At 47.4% G+C, this 19,663-nt stretch overlaps 1 protein-coding gene across 1 annotated transcript; it reads left to right on the plus strand.

Moving 5' to 3' along the window:
• The first annotated feature begins 428 nt into the window (after window positions 1-428).
• On the plus strand, window positions 429-4,308 carry LOC136308433 (putative testis-specific Y-encoded-like protein 3). The gene has a single exon (XM_066235781.1). It carries the CDS (start codon window positions 880-882, stop codon window positions 2,131-2,133), a length of 1,254 nt encoding a protein of 417 aa, XP_066091878.1. The 5' UTR covers window positions 429-879; the 3' UTR covers window positions 2,134-4,308.
• The last annotated feature ends 15,355 nt before the right edge of the window (window positions 4,309-19,663 follow it).

Here is a 19,663-nt window from a genome sequence, read left to right on the forward strand (position 1 = left end):
CCACCTTGCCCTCTAGGGGTCTGGGGTCTCAAAGCTGTCTTGTCCACTGGGCCAGAGGAGGCTGAAGGCTTTCTGGAGGAGATGGCAAGGACTTCTAGGTAGAACAGGAGCGTAGGTGTACTGACCTCTGCAGGCCACATGTTTAGAAGCCAAGACCACATGAACACAGATGCATGTGTGAGATTAGGGCTGCAGCGGCTGGTCCATTCAGGCTTTTACCTGTCCAAGCACAGACCCTTCAGATTCGAGTTCACATTTGTGAAATGTCTGGTACAGAGCCAAACGGTAGCCCCTGGGCCTAGAACAGTGTCCACCTTTCAGCCGAAGCACACAGCTGGTGTGGGGAACCGGGCAGATGCACCTTTGGTGCCCGGTTGGCAGTATTTGAGACCTTCCCTTGCCCCAGATCCTCTCACTCGGACCTTATTTCTCCTTCACCTATTTTGCGCACCTCCGTGTGCTCATCAATTACCATCAACTGCGGCTCCCAGTTTTGAGTGGTTAGTCTTTGCAAATTATACCTCTTGGGCCCTTCTGCATAGGCCTGAGTAATTTATCCAGTGCAAAGCTGTAAGCGTCCTACAGCTGCCCCAGAGCCGCAGGCGACTGTGGGAACAGGAAGACTCCCACCTGCCTACCGCCGATGCGGGGAACGGTAATCGCCCGGCGTGGTGGCCGGGCCGTGGGCCTGACCCCCGGTACCTGCTCCGGGCTGCTCCTTGCTTGGCACACCCCTGACCCTCACCGCCTGCGCCCCACTAATCTGGGGCCAGCTCTGTCTGGCGTCCCTGGCTGCATCCCCACGGGAAAGCGCGCCGCTCCTCCATCAGGCCTTCCTCGCCCCCCGCAGCCAGGCGACCCCAGCGAATCACATCCGGAATGAGGGGGCGCGAGGGGCGGGGCGCGCCGGAGGAGGAGAGCGCGCCTCCCGCCTCCCGTCCGCGGACGCGCCGCAGCAGCCCGCAGCTCGCAGCCCGCAGCCCCGCTCGCGGAGCTCGCCGCGTTGCTCGCCGCGTTGCTCGCGCGCCCCGAGTCCTTGTAGACCAGAGGCTTCCGCAGGCGATGGCCGACGAAGAGGCGGGGAGCCCGGGGGCCGCCGCGCGCCTGCCGCCCGGCTCCGCGCAAGATGGGGGCTCGCGCCCGGCCTCGGCGGCTTGGGCTCGGGGAGCCTGGGGATACGGGTTCCCCGCGGCCGCCCCGCCCGCCCCCCGGCGCCGGGAGGCGGCCCCCGCGCCTAGCCCGGAGCACGGCCTCGGTGCGGGCGAGGCCCCGGGAGCCTGTGACGCAGCGGGGCCGGGGGCTCGGGCCGAAGCCGGAGGGAAGGCCGAGGAAGTGACGACCGGGGAGGGCGCCATCTTCTCGGGGCAGGCGGAGGGAGAGGTGCCGAAGCAGCAGGTGGGCGAGGAGATGGACGCGGCCGAGCAGCCGGCCGGGGAGGAGAAGCGGGAGGAGAGAGCGGAGGCGTACTACGGCCCGTGGGCCCTCAACCTGGACGCGGTTCTGGACCCGTTCGAGGCCATCCAGTGGGAGCTGGAGGCCGTGGGGGCCCAGGCCGACTGGGCCTACCTGCAGCTGGAGCGCAGGTTCGGGCGCATGCGCCGCTTGCACCTAGCGCGTCGGAGCTTCATCATTCAGAATATTCCCGGCTTCTGGCTCACCGTCTTCCTGAACCACCCGGAGCTGTCAGCCATGATCAGCCCCCGAGACGAAGATATACTCTGCTACCTGATGAACTTGGAGGTGAGGGATCTCAGGCATGCCAGGAGTGGCTGCAAGTTCAAGTTTCGCTTCTGGAGCAACCCCTACTTCCGGAACAAGGTGATCGTCAAGGAGTACGAATGCAGATCCTCGGGCCGGGTGGTGTCCGTCGCAACTCGCATCCGATGGCACCGCGGCCAGGAGCCCCCTGCGCTGGTCCACAGGAACCGGGAGACCGTCCACAGCTTCTTCAGCTGGTTCTCACAGCATAGCCTCCCAGAGGCAGACAGGGTGGCTCAGATCATTAAAGATGACCTGTGGCCCAACCCCCTGCAGTACTACCTGCTGGGCGATCGGCCCCACAGAGCCAGGCGAGGCCTAGGAAGGTGGCCAACAGAGCCCCCTGCTAGGCCTTACGGCTTCCAGTCTGGCTAAGTCCGGCCTTGGGACCTGGCCCCTACCTATGTAAGATTTCCTTCCGTCTCCTGTGGACCCACACCTGTGCTCTGCCATCTGCTTTCTCTGTGCACTCTGGCCCCCTGGACATTGAACAGATGCAGCTCCAAGACTGGCCTTCACGGCCCAGGTTGTCTTTCCACGTGGCCCTCACGCGTCACGGGACTCATGGCACAGTGTCTGTCCAAGTGACCAACGCTGTAGACATGTACTGCCACCATCTTGGATCGTGGCCTTCCCACCCATTTTTGAGACGGGCATGCACAAGTCATCAGAAGGAGGACCAGTGCCTCTTCAAGGCCATAACCTGCGGACCTTGCCATCGATGCTGTCCCTGCACTTTGGCTGTGGCAAGCTGGGTCTGACCTCCCATGATGAAGTGGGGGCGTTGTGCTGGCTGTCATCTGGACTGGGACATTCTAGGGCCTCAGAGCTGCCGGATCACAAGGCTAGGCTACCCCAGGCTCCTTGACTATTGGGCATCTGACAGAGGGGGCACATGGCAGATGGCTCTTGGGCACGAGTGTGGTCAAGGACACGGAGCAGCGGGTAACGCAGTCTTTGTGGTTACACTGCTTTTACCCACGTTGGTCCTCCCCTGCAGCCTGCTATCTGGGAAGGTCTGGCCATCACTCTTCTCACGGGTTTGGCCCAGGTTGCCACCAACCTTTCTGCCAACTCCCAGGTCTATAAGGACCTCAAGAACTCCCTGTGGACGCAGGTGGGCCACTTGCAAATGCATACGAGAGCCCCCAAACTCCCAGGAACTCTGCTGTGCTGGCACAGCAGGACATGTGCTCCGGGCAGGGGTGATGACAGGGTCTCTTCCGGAAGCCTGCCTCCCGGAGTCCGTCACTGGAGTCCCACTGAATCCAGCCCCCCTGTCTCTGCCTGGTTCTAGGCTGCTAGGTTGGGAGTGCCGGGGAAGGGGTGTTTCTGACCACGGGGACTACACCTGCCCAGAGCTCACATCTTGTTTTCCTTAAAGTGACAGCTTAGAAACAACATAAACTACTGAAGTAAGGTGTTTTTTATAAACAGCTGAGGAAAACAGGCTTTCTTGTTGAATTTGTCTCCAGAGAGAGAGGGCTGGCTCAGAGACTGCCGGTGCTCTTTGTCCCCGCTGCTCCCCTGCCCTTCCCCCTTCAGTGAGGTCTAGCCTCTTCAAAAGGGGACTGCCTCACAGAGAGACCCGAGGTCTGGGCCACCCGGGATGGGGATGGTTCATTGTCGGTTTATGCCGAGTTCCTTCAGACTAACTGTAACCAGCTCCTGCAGGCACCAGAGCTTAGCTGCCTCCCCTCAGCGTCCCCTTCCCAGGCTTCTGTGGCTGTTTCCATATTATTTAGGGGGTGACAGTACCAAGCCCTTTCCCATGGAAGGCCTTGTCTTCTCCCCAGGACTTGGGGAGGTCTTGACACAAAATAATGGGGGTGCTCTTGGTAGGGGAGTACAACAGAAGCTGGGGCCAGCTAGCTGGAAAGGCAGACATGCCCGCGAGCTGGTGGAGCAGAGGAGAGAGCCCCTTGACTCTGCCTGACTTTTGATTCACCAGTGTGTTTTTAAAATGAGAATGATTATGAACAGAACACTGCAACTTGAGTGGTTCTCTCCATCCAGGAAGAACCTTGGGTTTGTAAAAAGTTAATGCTATATGTTTCTCATTTTACTGCTTTTAAGTAAGTCCCTATCTGTCCCCTTCTCCCTGTCTACCCACTGGGGAAATTGAGTTGACAAGGCCTGTTTTTTGCTTTTTGTTGAGAACACTTACAAGAAGGTCATTGTAATTTTTTGATGTCATTCGGGAACTTTTGTGGCTATTCATGATTGTTACCAAATTGTTGTGGCCTGTTCATATAACTCTGTACTTAGAAGTAGTTTAAATATGGTGGCTTTTGTAGGACTTTTGAGTGGAATTTGTTACCCTGTTCTGTGAGGATGACCTCCAAAAAGAAATCTGTAACTCTGGTTTTTATGATTCTGTGCTTCAGTGGCCATGTTGTAATCGACATCACTGTAATTGGTATCTCTGCTTCTAAACAAATATTTGTGAGGTGGCTTTGTCCAATCAGAATAGGATTCATGGCACTTTGAATCTTCCATATGCATGATGAAAAAAATAAATAAAAATCTTTCGGTCTGGGGAAAAAATAACTCCGATTGTGTCACTCTCCTTTTTAAAACCCTCCATGGGCAGAAAAACCTAATTCCTTATCGTGGTTGACAAAGCCTAGTGTTTTGTGGTCCCCGCTGACATCTGCCATCAATTGCCTCGCGTTCCCCCTACACCCGCCTCTCTGCTCCTTAAATATAACTAAGCACACTCCAACCTTGGGGTGTTCGCACCGGCTCTTTCCTCTGCAGTTTCCTTCTCCTCTCCGGCTCGCTCAGTTCTGTCTGGCCGCAGACACTTCCCTGCCCAGGCTGCCTGCAGTCAGCCTCTGCCCCTCTCCGTCTGCTGCTTTGCATCTTTTTTTTTTTTTTTTTAATTTTATTTTATTCATTTTAGAGAGGAGAGAGAAAGGAAGAGAGAGAGAGACAGAGAGAGAAGGTGGGGAGAGCTGGAAGTATCAACTCCCATATGTGCCTTGACCAGGCAAGCCCAGGGTTTCGAACCGGCGACCTCAGCATTTCCAGGTCGACGCTTTATCCACTGCGCCACCACAGGTCAGGCCTGCTTTGCATCTTAAAACTGACCTCACCCCAGAAGTCTCCGTGTGAGTGAGTGACTTCATGTGTGTCCGAGTACTGTGACAGCGTGCTTCCTACCCGAGGATTTCAGTGGGGGGGGGGGCACCTTATCACTTGTCATCTAGCTGGAACACATCTGGGAGTGAAAGCAACACTACTAATGACTGCATGGGGACAGGAGGCCTAACCAGCACATAACAGCCACCCCAAAAGGACAGAGCCCAACTAAGGCCAGCCTGGCGTCCAGCTCATCCCAACTGTGTGTGACGTCTGGTGACGTCTGGTCAGCAGGTGGGCTTTTCTGACGTCGGGAGATAGTGCTGGGGTTTGAAAGACGGACAGTCGTCTAGAAAGTGGGGCTGGAGAACAGTTCCTGCCAGTACAGACGACCTGACCAAAGGCGCTGAGACAGAAGATGCAGGGTGCGTTCAGGTCACCATGTGCCCACCTTGGGAGGGCAAGGCATGGCGGGCAGGCGAAGGCCGTTTTCTGGAAATAGGGACTGAAACAGAAGTGAAGGCATGATCCCCTAGATCGCAGGGAGAGAGCCAGATGTGGTTCAGAGGCAGCACTTGGCAGCTCGAGGCAGGGGAAGGTACCAGCTCTGTAGTATCTTCACTGAATCTTCTCCATCTTCCAGGAAGCCCTCCGTGGTTGCCCTAGCTAGCCCACAACAATCTCTGCCACCTCCAGAGTACAGCCTAGAACTGGAATTTTTGACACCAGTGCCTGGGAGGGCTGCACCCTCTGGGTTTCCCTTGTGCCAAGCACTAGTCCTGGACGCTGCCAGGGGAACCGGGGTGAGCCTCCAAGCACCCTGGAGATCCTAGAAGCTGGTGTCCCGCATGGCTTGCCTGCTCCGTCCCTACCTGCTGACTGGCAGGTGTGCTTTGGCTCCTGAGGTCCAAATTCGGCCAAGTTGCATCTTGCAGGTCCTTAGGCCCAAAGACAAGGGCGCTTACCCACAGAGGTGCTCACCCGACCTTCCCATGGCGTGCCCCACCGCAAGCTCCTTCCCAGGGACCGACCTCGGCGGGGCTCTGTCGTGTCCTTTCCACTCGCCTTGGGTGGGTGAGGAGGGATAACGGGGTGAGCACCTGCTGGGTGAGCAGCCCCTTCACTTAACCCACTCCTGCTTGCTCACTCCTTCAGGTCCCGAGTCACTCGCTCTGAGCACCCCTCTGTACAGGGCCCTGGGGGCACGAGGTGACTATTCAGGTCTCTGCCTCAGTGATCCCAAGAGTCCAAGGAGGCTGAAAGTAGTGACAGCCGCTGACATTTAATTTTTAATTTTTATTTTATTTATTCACTTTTAGAGAGCAGAGACAGAGAGGGAGAGAGAGGAGAGAGAGACAGAGAGAGAGAGAAGGGGGGAGGAGCTGGAAGCATCAACTCCCATATGTACCTTGACCAGGCAAGCCCAGGGTTTCGAACCGGCGACCTCAGCATTTCCAGGTCGACGCTTTATCTACTGCGCCACCACAGGTCAGGTCAGCAGCCGCTGACATTTAGTGGGCACTTACTACTGTGTATGGCAGGGGCTTACAAGGGGACAGCAGCCAGAGGGACTCCCCACACCTGTGTGGGGCCATGTCCTCCCTCTGCTCCACACCCTCCAACGGTCCAATCACATGCAAGAGGAAAAGAAGGTGCCCCTCAGGGCCGGCCAGATGCTCGTGGTCTGACCTCGTCACCTCTCCAACGACACCCCCTTGCCTCTCCTCCTCCCAGTGACACCAGCCTTCCAATGGTCTTCCAACCCGTCTTAGGACCTCACCTGTTCTTCCCTCCACCCTTCCTAAAAAAACAGCCTGTCACTCCCCGTGTCCCCGATTTGGATTTTGCCACAGTACTTACAGCTATCTGACTCTATAGGGCACATTTACTTACTTATCTGCCTTTTCCTCCACATGCGTGTGGATTGTTTTATTCACTGCTGAATACCCCTCCCCTAGCACAGAGCCCAGCACAGTGGGGGGGGGGGGCAAAAACTCACTGGAATGAATGGATGTTTACGTCCTCAGGGCTCGGGAGGGTCTTCCAGGTGGGCAAGGGGAAGACTCTCTCTCGAGACTGGAATTCCATACGGCCCGAAGCTCTTTTCCAAGCAGTGTCTGGACGTGAAGCAATGTCTTCCGAGTCCCTTCTACTGACAGCTGGCCAGGTGGCCCACACATGCTCCCAGGATGGAGGACGCTCAGGGTGAGGAGAAGCTTCCTGCTCTAAGAGGTCTGCCCCGTTCTGTTGGCCCAGGAAGGACCTTTGGGCCAAGTTCTTTTCAATCAGAAAGATCTATACAGAAACTGCTGTGATTACCTGTAACCGTGCTGGTTACAGCTTGGGGGACTTTGATATTTTGCCTCCCTAGATGTGATTTCAACACACAAATGAAAGGAAGTCTCTGGTATCTGCTTGCCCTTGCTCAGTACAACGGAACACTGACTTGGGCCAGCGAACTCTGAGGCCCCCACATCAGAGCTGACCCGGGAGCTCGGGGCTGTGGCGGGGCCGGCGCGTGCCGGAAGGCCGACGGGCCAACCGCTCCCCACACCCCCTGGGTGGCCTTGGACACGTCTTTTGACAGCTCTCAGCCGATTTCAAGACCTCCAGCCTCCAGGTGGCAGGCTCAGTGACAGTCCTTTTGGTTGCATCTAAAAGAAACTTGAACTTTGACTTAAGAGACTTATTTTTTTCCTTTATGAGACCATCTGGAGCTCTTCCCATGACACGCTTAAAACGGAGGAAATCTCTCCCAGAAGCCACTCCAGACTTTCAAGGTCTTACATCTAGAACGGGGTGCCATGTCGGCTCCTGAATCAGTTCTCGGCAAGGGGAGCACGGTGCCGTGCCTTGTTTGAGCCAAGCCTCGGGGTGAAACGATGTCTGCCCACCACGTCTACTGGGATAACGGCATCTCCGCGAGCTCACAGTCCTGACTTGGCCCTTCTAGGGGACCCAACACGGCACTTTTATGCTATTCTGGTCCTCAGGGTTAGAGGACACTGATTTCTGGGCTAGCATAGCTCTAGCTGCAAGGTTTCCGGTCTGAGAGTTCCTTAAGTCCAGCCACGTCACTGCCAAGCTAAGATTCCTAGGAGTCAGGCCTGTTAGACTCACCTTTGGTGGGTGACGAGGGAATGGCCAATTAAGCACCTACTGTGTGCGTGACCCTTCCACTTAACCGCTCTCATATACAGTGCTTCCCAGAGACCCTGTGATCTTACAGGTGAAAGAGTCAGCAGTAAACACTTCTGCTTTTATCTTTTTTTTTTTTTTTTTACAGGGACAGAGAGAGAGAGAGAGAGAGAGAGATAGGGACAGACAGGAACGGAGAGAGATGAGAAGCATCAATCATTAGTTTTTTTCGTTGCAATACCTTAGTTGTTCATTGATTGTTTTCTCATATGTGCCTTGACCACAGGCCTTCAGCAGACCGAGTAACCCCCTTGCTCAAGCCAGTGACTTTGGGTCCAAGCTGGTGAGCTTTCTTTGCTCAAGCCAGATGAGCCTGCACTTAAGCTCGGGGTCTCAAACCTGGGTCTTCCGCATCCCAGTCCGATGCTCTATCCACTGCACCACCGCCTGGTCAGGCTAGACACTTCTGCTTTTAGCCAAACGAGTGACAGGGATCAGACTTACCCTTCTGCCCGAAGCAACCAGAGGAAAACAGACCAAATACATAAAACAGTGACTTTTTTCAAGGCTCTGGATAGAGACCAATGTAAGGACAGTGACCCCGGACAGGTGGAAGACAAGGGAGGCCCTGTGACTGCCCTCACTTCCTGCCGAGAGTTTCTGGGCTGCGGCACGAGGCGGGGACACTGACGCGGAGCCCCGCGCGCTGAGCTGAGGAGACAGTGCCGAGAGTCTGGGCAGACCAAGGTGACAACTTCTGGGGACAGAACACCCCAGAGACTGTCTTCTGCAGTGGCAAATGATTAGTCCTAGAATGGGCACTGCTCTGTAATTACCTAAAAAAAAAAATCTCACCAGCAAGACCCCCCCAAAAAAAGATTAAACTCTTTCCAGTAACTGAACTGTCACAGGACAAAGCTCAAGAGGATGTATAGGAGCACAGAAATATTCGGCACCCAACAAGGGGACACTTAATTAACAGTGTTCGGCAGCCAAAGACTGTCAGGCCTGTGAAGTCACAAGCAACACGATCCACCACGAGGAAAATGAGCAATGTAAACCAACCACAATGGGGACAGCTGAAAAGGAACAGATAAGAACATTAGGAATTATGTTGTATTGGCCAAGAGTTTGCTTAAAGGCTTTAATCACTGTAAAAAAAAAAAAAAAAAAAAGAAGACTGGATAAAGAAGATGTGGCACATATACACTATGGAATACTACTCAGCCATAAGAAATGATGACATCGGATCATTTACAACAAAATGGTGGGATCTTGATAACATTATACAGAGTGAAATAAGTAAATCAGAAAAAACCAAGAACTGCATGATTCCATACATTGGTGGGACACAGAAACGAGACTAAGAGACATGGACAAGAGTGTGGTTGTTGGGGGGGGGAGGAGGGAGAGGGGAAGGGGAGGAGGAGGGGCACAAAGAAAACTAGATAGAAGGTGATGGAGGACAATCTGACTTTGGGTGATGGGTATGCAACATAATTGAATGACAAGATAACCTGGACATATTTTCTTTGAATATATGTACCCTGATTTATTGATATCACCCCATTAAAATTAATAAAAACTTATTTATTAAAAAAAAAAAAGAACATTAGGAGTTATAACTGCATCCGACATCTTATAAACGTTGGGCCTCCCATACAGGGTGTGGCGAAAGTAGGTTTACAGTTGTTTCTATGGAAAATAAATAATGAATAGATAATAATACAAAAATAAACTTTTTCATGTAATCACAACTGTAAACCTACATTTGACCCACCCTGTACATGGCCAAATGATTTTTTTTTCTTAACTTTTTAAACAGATTTGAGAGAGAGAGGAAGGAAGAGAGAAAAAAGAAACATCAGTTTCTTGTTCCCCTTATTTGTGCATTCATTGGCTGATTCTTACGTGTGCTCTGATCAAGGCCTGAACCCACAACCTTGGCACATTGAGATAATGCTCTGACCAACTGAGCTACCGGCCAGGGCTCGTCAAATGATATTTTTTTTAAATTTTATTTATTCATTTTTAGAGAGGAGAGAGAGAGATGGAGAGAGAGAAACAGAGAGAGAGAAGGGGGGAGGAGGTAGAAGCATCAACTCCCACATGTGCCTTGACCAGGCAAGCCCAGGGCTTCGAACCGGCAACCTCAACATTTCCAGGTTGACGCTTTATCCACTGTGCCACCACAGGTCAGGCCAAATGATTTTTTTTTTTTTCCCTTTTCTGAAGCTGGAAACGGGGAGACAGTCAGATAGACTCCCGCATGCGCCCGACCGGGATCCACCCGGCACACCCACCAGGGGCGATGCTCTGCCCACCAGGGGGCGATGCTCTGCCCCTCCGGGGCGTCGCTTTGCCGTGACTAGAGCCACTCCAGCGCCTGGGGCAGAGGCCAAGGAGCCATCCCCAGCGCCTGGGCCATCTTTGCTCCAATGGAGCCTTGGCTGCGGGAGGGGAAGAGAGAGACAGAGAGGAAGGAGGGGGTGGGGGTGGAGAAGCAAATGGGCGCTTTCTCCTATGTGCCCTGGCCGGGAATTGAACCTGGGTCCCCCGCACGCCAGGCCGACGCTCTACCACTGAGCCAACCGGCCAGGGCCCAAATGATTTTTGACAACAGTGCCAACACCATTCAATGGGGAAAGAACAGTCTTTTCAGCAATTTGTGCTGGGAAAACTGGATTCCTATACAGAAAAAAGTTGGACCCTTACTTTATCTATATCACATATAAAAATTAACTCAAAATAGATCAAAGACCTAAAACTGTGAAATTCTTAGAAGAAAACCAGAGAAGAAATACTTCATGACATGGGCCTGGCAATTGATTTATCAGCGATGACACCAAAAGCACAGGAAACGAAACAGAAATGAGCTTCATCAGAGTTACATCCAAGGGCACTGTTAACAGAATGCACAGGCAGCCCACAGAACGGGATAGTTTGCAAATCATCTATCTGATAAGAGATTAATAGCCAGGACATATAAAGAACTTCTACAACTCAATAACAAAACATAAACAATTAAAAAATGGGCAAAGGTAGGCCCTGGCTGGTTGGCTCAGTGGTAGAGTGTCAGCCTGGCGTGCAGGAGTCCCGGGTTCGATTCCCGGCCAGGGCACACAGGAGAGGCACCCATCTGCTTCTCCATCCCTCCCCCTCTCCTTCCTCTCTGTCTCTCTCTTCCCCTCCCGCAGCCAAGGCTCCATTGGAGCAAGGTTGGCCCAGGCACTGATGATGGCTCTATGGCCTCTGCCTCAGGCGCTAGAATGGCTCTGGTTGCAGCAGCATTGCCCCCTGGTGGGCATGCCGGGTGGATCCCGGTCGGGTGCATGCAGGAGTCTTCAGAAAAATACAAAAAAAAAAAAAAAAAAAAAAAAAAGGGCAAAGGACTTCAACAGACACTTAATCCAAAGAAGATATATGAATGGCTGACAGGCATATGAAAAGGCGCTCAACATCACTAATCACTAATGCAAATAAAAAATATAAGATACCACTTTACATTCACTAGGATGGGTGTTATATATATTAAAAAAGTAACAAGGTCCTGACCAGTTGGCTCTGTGGTAGAGCATCAGCCCAACATGTGGGAGTCCCAGATTCGATTCCCAGTCAGGACACAGGGAGAAGTGCCCATCTGCTTCTCCACCCCTCCCCCTCTCACTTCTCTCTATCTCCTCCACTCTTCCTGCAGCCATGCCTTGACTGGAGTGAGTTGACCCTGAGTGCTGAGGATGGCTCCATTGCCTCTACCTTAGGCGCTAAGAAGAGCTTGGTTGCTGAGCAACGGAGCAATGCTCTAATGGGCTTGCTGGGTGGATCCTGGTCAGGGTACATGTAGGAGTCTGTCTCTGCCTCCCCTCCTCTCACTAAAAAAAAAAAAAGTAACAAGTGTTGACAAGGCTGTATAGAAATTGGAACTTTCATGCATTGCTGGTGGGCATGTAAAATGGTACAAATATTCTATAAAACAGTATGGTGGTTACTCAAAACATTAAACATAGGCCCTGGCTGGTTGGCTCAGTGGTAGAGTGTCGGCCTGGCGTGCAGGAGTCCCGGGTTCGATTCCCGGCCAGGGCACACAGGAGAAGCACCCATCTGCTTCTCCACCCCTCCCTCTCTCTTTCCTCTCTGTTTCTCTCTTCCCCTCCCACAGCCAAGGCTCCATTGGAGCAAAGTTGGCCCGGGCGCTGAGGACGGCTCTGTGGCCTCTGCCTCAGGCGCTAGAGTGGCTCTGGATGCAACAAAGCAATGCCCCAGATGGGCAGAGCATTGCCCCCTGGTGGGCGTGCCAGGTGGATCCCAGTCGGGCGCATGCAGGAGTCTGTCTGACTGCCTCCCCATTTCCAGCTTTGGAAAAATGCAAAAACAAACAAACAAACAAAAAACATTAAACATAGAATCACCACAGGGCCCAGCAATTTCATTCCCAGGCATAAACCCAAAAGAACTGAAAGCAGAGACTTGAACAGATATTTGCACACCCACATTCATGGCAGCATTATCCACAACAGCCAACAGTGGAAACAGCCTAATTGTCCACTGGTGGATGAATAGATAAACAAAATGTGGTCTACCCATACAACGGAATATTAAGCCTTAAAAAGGAGGAAAATTCATGTTACAATGTGGATAAGCCTTGAAGGCATTATGCTAACTGCAATAAGCCAGACACAAGAGGACAGAGATTGTATCATTCCACTAGAGCAGTAAAATTCCTCGAGAAGGAAAGTAGACCTGTGGTTGCCAGGGGCTGGGCGGAGAAGATGAGTTGGTATTTAATGGGTACGGAGTTTTGGTGTGGGATGCTGGAAAGTTCTGGAGATGGGTAGTTGTAATGTTTGCACAACATTGGGAATGTACTTAGTGCCACTCCAAAATGGCACTTTAAAATGGGCAAAAATGGTAGAATTTAGGTTATGTATAGTCTACCCTATAAAAAGTTAAGTAGGGATGGGGAAGATATTTTTTAAAAGACCTAAATCAAATTCTAGAGATGAAAAGAAATGTCTGAGATGAAACCACACTGGACGTGACTACGGGCAAAGTACATATGGCAGAAGATTAGTGGATTTATAGGCATAGCAATAGAAACTACTCAAATCAGCAAAAAGAATTTTAAAAAAAGGTAAAAGAAAATGAAAAGCATCAGTGAGTGGGATATGAGTGGTGGGACAACTGCAAGCAGGCTAATAATGTATGAGTACACAGAAGGGCTGAAAGAAAAGAGATCGGGGAACAGAAAAAAAACATTTGGTGAAATGGCCTAAACTTCCCAAACTTATGGAAAACAATAAATACACAGTTCCAAGAAGCTCAGTGTACTCTAAACACAAGAAACATGAAGAAAACTATGCTAAGGCATCCATAATCAGATAGCTGAAAACACAGCAGACTTGTCACATACAGATAGGACAAAGATAAAGACATCCGATCTGTTGCTGGAAGCAACCTAAGTGATAATAGAGTAACATGTTCAAAATACTAGGAAAGGAAAAAACAAATGTGTCAACCTAGAATTCTATACCCAGCAAAAATACCTTTTGACCACAAAGGTAAAAGATGTTTTAGGCATATAAAAACTGAGAGAATTCATCATTAGCAGATCTTTGCCTCAAGAATGTTAAGGCAGATGGAAAATGATACCAGATGGAAACAGATCTACTCAATGGAATGAAGTAACTACTCAGGTACAGATGTAAGAATTTTTCTTATTTAAATTCTTTTAAGACAATTGTTTAAATAAAAACAGCAAAGGTAGAGCGAGAGGTTTATAACGTATGTAAAAGTAAAAAGGAATGACAAACCATCCATAAAGGCTGGGAAGGTAGAAATGGAAGGATACTACTGTCAAGGTTCTTATACTACATGTGAAGTTGTATACTGTCACTTAAAGGTAGACAGTAGTAAGTTAAAGACATATACTGTAAATCGGGTCCCCAAACTTTTTACACAGGGGGCCAGTTCACTGTCCCTCAGACCATTGGAGGGCCGGACTATAAAAAAAACTATGAACAAATCCCTATGCACACTGCACATATCTTATTTTAAAGTAAAAAAACAAAACGGGAACAAATACAATATTTAAAATAAAGAACAAGTAAATTTAAATCAACAAACTGACCAGTATTTCAATGGGAACTATGCTCCTCTCACTGACCACCAATGAAAGAGGTGCCCCTTCCGGAAGTGCAGCGGGGGCCGGATAAATGGCCTCAGGGGACCGCATGCGGTCCACGGGCCGTAGTTTGGGGACCCCTGCTGTAAAGTCTAAAGCGATCACTAAAATAACAAAAAGTTATAGACAATTAACCCATTAAGGAGATTAATATGCAAAAGATGAAAGAAAGAGGAAAAGGCAAACAACAGATAGGAGACAAGATTATAGATGTACGGATAGCCAGACCAATATTCCCATTAAATGTAAGTGGTCTAAATACTCTAGTTAAAAAGTAGATATTGTAATATTGAATAAAAAGGCAAAAACAAATTACACCTGCCTATAAGAGACACACTTTAGATATACCTCCTCCTACTGAAATGAGAAAACACCCGCCCCAGGAGAGAAGCTGGCAGATCGGGCCTTCAGAGTCTCAGGTTACACCCACTGCATTCCTGGATACAGCTCCAAATAAGCCCCCTGCTGAGATCAGTAAATAAGACTACCACTGAGTTAAGAAAATTGAGAAGAAAACAAACAAATCAAGACTTCAAAGAGGCTCTACTAGGTAAGGAGATCACAGCTGGAAGAAGCCTACAAGTCATAGAGAATAATGGGTAGGCAGAGAAGCATAAGTCATATGCTTCAACAAGATAAATCCTCTGATAAAGTCTTGTTGACGAAAATCCTCTGACGAACTGGAAGTAATCAAATTACCAGATGCAGAGTATAAAATAATGATTTTTAGGATGCTTAAAGATCTCAAAGCTACAATGGATGTAATGAACACTTCAGTAAAGAAATTGAGGCCCTGGCTGGTTGGCTCAGCGGTAGAGCGTCAGCCTAGCGTGCGGAGGACCCGGGTTCGATTCCCGGCCAGGGCACACAGGAGAAGCGCCCATTTGCTTCTCCACCCCTCCGCCGCGCTTTCCTCTCTGTCTCTCTCTTCCCCTCCCGCAGCCAAGGCTCCATTGGAGCAAAGATGGCCCGGGCGCTGGGGATGGCTCTGTGGCCTCTGCCTCAGGCGCTAGAGTGGCTCTGGTCGCAACATGGTGACGCCCAGGATGGGCAGAGCATCGCCCCCTGGTGGGCAGAGCATCGCCCCTGGTGGGCATGCCGGGTGGATCCCAGTCGGGAGCATGCGGGAGTCTGTCTGACTGTCTCTCCCTGTTTCCAGCTTCAGAAAAATGAAAAAAAAAAAAAAAAAAAAGAAATTGAAAGCATCAAAAAGGACAGGGAAATCATAAAGAAGAACCAGACAGAAATGACAAATAAAATATCAGAAATGAAGGCTACACTGGAAGGAATTAAAAGCAGGTTGGATGAAGCAGAGGATCGAATCAGTGACTTAGAGGACAAGATAAGTGAAAGCACGGAAGCATAGCAGCAAAAAGAGAAGAAACTGAAAAAATCAGAGGAAACTCTGAGAGCTATGTGACAACCTAAAGAGAAACAACATCCACATCATAGGGGTTCCTGAAGAAGAGAAAGAACAAGGGTTAGAGACCTTGTTCAATGAAATCACAGCTGAAAACTTCCCTAAACTGATGCAGGAAAAAGTCACACACATTCAAGAAGCACAGAGAATTCCATTAAAGAGAAACTCAAAAAAATCTACACCACGACACATCATAATTAAAATACCAAAGCTAAGAGATAAAGAGAAAATATTAAAAGCTGCTAGAGAAAAAAAGGCTATCATCTACAAAGGAGCCCCATAAGAATGACATCCGACTTCTCAACAGAAACACTTGAGGTCAGAAGGGAATGGCAAGACATATTCAAAGTAATGCAGAACAAGAGCCTACAACCAAGACTTCTTTATCCAGCAAGGCTATCATTTAAAATTGAAGGAGAAATAAAAAGCTTCCCAGACAAAAACAAAATAACAAAAACTCAAGAAATTCATTACAACCAAACCAATGCTGCAAGAAATGTTAAGGGGCCTGTTGTAAACAGAACAAAGGGAAAAAAGAATATAGTAAAAGAGGAATATAACTTTAAAGAATAAAATGGCAATAAACAACTACATATCAAGAATAACCTTAAATGTAAATGGACTAAATGCTCCAAATAAAAGACATACGGTAGCCTGACCTGTGGTGGCGCAGTGGATAAAGTGTCAACCTGGAATGCTGAGGTTGTCAGTTCAAAACCCTGGGCTTGTCAGGTCAAGGCATATATGGAACTTGATGCTTCCTGCTCCTCTCCTCTTCCTCCCCTCTCCCTCTCCCTTTCTCTCTCTCTTTCCCCTAAAATGAAGAAATAAAATCTTAAAAAAAAAAAAAAAAAACACAGGGTAGCTGAATGGATAAGAAAACAGGACCCATACATATGCTGTCTATAAGAGACCCACCTCAGAACAAAAGATACACATAGACTGAAAGTAGAAGGATGGAAAAAAATATTTCATGCAAATGGAAATGAAAAAAAAGCTGGGGTAGCAATACTTATATCTGACAAAATAGACTTTAAAACAAAGGCTATAGTAAGGGATAAAGAAGGTCATTACATAATGGTAAAGGGAGCGATCCAACAGGAAGAAATAACCATTATAAATATCTACGCACCTAATATAGGAGCACCTAAATATATAAAGCAGATTTTGATGGACATAAAGGGACAGATCAACAGCAATACTATAATAGTAGGGGATTTCAATACCCCACTAACATCAATGGATAGATCCTCAAGAAAGAAAATTAACAAAGAAACAACAGAATTAAGGGATACAATAGATCAACTGGATTTAATAGATATCTTCAGAACCTCCCACCCTAAAGCAGCAAAATATATATTCTTTTCAAGTGCGCATGGTACATTCTCTAAGATAGACCACATATTAGGGCATAAAATGATTCTCAACAAATTTAAGAAGATTGAAGAAACCATATCAAGCATCTTCTCTGACCACAATGGCATGAAACTAGAAATCAACTACAATAGGAAAACTGAAAAACACTTGGAAACTAAACAGCATGTTATTAAACAATGACTGGGTCAACAATGAGATCAAGGACAAAATAAAAAATTTCCTTGAAACAAATGAAAATGAGCATACAACTCAAAATCTGTGGGACACAGCAAAAGCAGTCCTGAGAGGGAAGTTCATAGCATTACAGGCATACCTTAAGAAGCTAGAAAAAGCTCAAATAAACAACTTAATACTGTAACTAAAAGAACTAGAAAAAGAACAGCAAGTAAAGCCTAGAGAAAGTAGAAGGAAGGAAATAATAAAGATCAGAGTGGAAATAAATGACATAGAGGCTAAAAAAAAAACAATAGAGAGGATCAATGAAACCAAGAGCTGGTTCTTTGAAAAAGTAAGTAAGATCGATGAACCCTTAGCCAGACTCACCAAGAAAAAAAGAGGACTCAAATAAATAAAATTAGAAACGAGGGTGGAGAAGTAACAACGGACACAGCAGAAATACAAAGAATTGTAAGGAAATACTATGAAGAACTATATGCCAAAAAATTAGACAACCTAGGTGAAATGGCAAATTCCTTGAAAAATGTAATCTTTCAAAAATCAATCTGGAAGAATAAGAAAACCTAAATAGACCGATTATAACAAATGAGATTGAAACAGTTATCAAACTCTCAACAAACAAAAGCCCTGGGCCAGATGGCTTCACAGGCGATTTCTACCAAACATTCAAGGAAGAACTAACTCCTCTCCTTCTCAAGCGATTTCAAAAAATTCAAGGGGAGGGTTCCAAGCTCCTTTTTATGAGGCGAGCATAATTCTGATTCCAAAACCAGGCAAAGACAACACAAAGAAAGAAAACTATTGGCCAATATCCCTGATGAATTTAGATGCTAAAATTCTCAACAAAATATTAGCAAACTGGATCCAGCAATTTGAAAAAAATCATACATCATGATCAAGTGGGATTTATTTTGGGGAGGCAAAGCTGGTACAATATTCGCAAATCAATCAATGTGATTCATCACATAAACAAAAGAACAAAAACCACATGATAATATCAATAGATGCAGAAAAAGCATTTGATAAAATCCAGCACCCATTTATGATCAAAACTCTCAGCAAAGTGGGAATACAGGGAACATACCTCAACATGATAAAGGCCATCTATGACAGACCCACAGCCAACATCATAATCAATGGGCAAAAGTTAAAAGCAATCCCCTTAAGATCAGGAACAAGGCAGGGGTTCCCCTTTTCACCACTTTTATTCAATATAGTTCTGGAAGTCCTAGCCACAGTAATTAGCATCTAAATTGTGGCATCTAAATTGGAAAAGAGGAAGTAAAACTATCATTATTTGCTGATGATATGATACTGTGCCTAGAAAACCCTAGTTGCAGTAAAAAAACTACTCAACCTGATAAATGAATTCAGCAAGGTGGCAGGATATAAAATTAATACTCAGAAATCAGAGACATTTTTATACACCAACAATGATCTGTGTGAAAGAGAAATTAAGAAAACAATCCCCTTCATTATTGCAACAAAAAAATAAAATAACTAGGAGTAATTTTAACCAAGGAGGTTAAAGACTTGTACTCAGAAAATTATAAAACATTGATTAAAGAAATCAAGGAAGATACAAACAAGTGAAAGAATATATCGTGTTCATGGCTAGGAAGAATAAACATCATTAAAATGTTCATATTGATATGATCCTATACATCGAAAACCCGAAGGACTCCACAAAAAGATTATTAGAAACAATAAACCAATACAGTAAGGTCGCAGGATACAAAATTAACATAGAAAAGTCCATAGCCTTTCTATATGCCAACAATGAAATATTAGAAAACGAACTCAAAAAAATAATCCCCTTCACGATTGCAACAAAAAAAATAAAATACCTAGGAATAAACATAACAAAGAACGTAAAGGACCTATATAATGAAAATTACAAAGCATTGTTAAGGGAAATCGAGAAAGATACAATGAGATGGAAAAATATTCCTTGTTCTTGGATAGGAAGAATAAATATAATCAAAATGGCCATATTACCCAAAGCAATATACAAATTTAATGCAATTCCCATCAAAATCCCTATGAGATTTTTTAAAGAAATGGAACAAAAAATCATCAGATTTATATGGAACTATAAAAAACCCCGAATAGCCAAAACAATCCTAAGGAAAAAGAATGAAGCTGGGGGCATTACAATACCTGACTTTAAACTATATTATAGGGCCACGATAATCAAAACAGCATGGTATTGGCAGAAAAATAGACACTCAGACCAATGGAACAGAATAGAAAGCCCAGAAATAAAACCACATATATATGGTCAAATAATCTTTGATAAAGGGGCCAACAACATACAATGGAGAAAAGAAAGCCTCTTCAACAAATGGTGTTGGGAAAACTGGAAAGCCACATGCAAAAGAATGAAACTCGACTACAGCCTGTCCCCGTGTACTAAAATTAATTCAAAATGGATCAAAGACCTAAATATAAGACCTGAAACAATAAAGTACAAAGAAGACGACATAGGTACTAAAATCATGGACCTGGGTTTTAAAGAACATTTTATG

The sequence above is a fragment of the Saccopteryx bilineata genome, chromosome 6, assembly GCF_036850765.1.
Source record: "Saccopteryx bilineata isolate mSacBil1 chromosome 6, mSacBil1_pri_phased_curated, whole genome shotgun sequence".
Taxonomy (NCBI): domain Eukaryota; kingdom Metazoa; phylum Chordata; class Mammalia; order Chiroptera; family Emballonuridae; genus Saccopteryx; species Saccopteryx bilineata.

Coding starts and splice junctions, on each gene's coding strand:
- LOC136308433 (XM_066235781.1), top strand. CDS start 880: ATGAGGGGGCGCGAGGGGCGGGGCGCGCCGGAGGAGGAGAGCGCGCCT.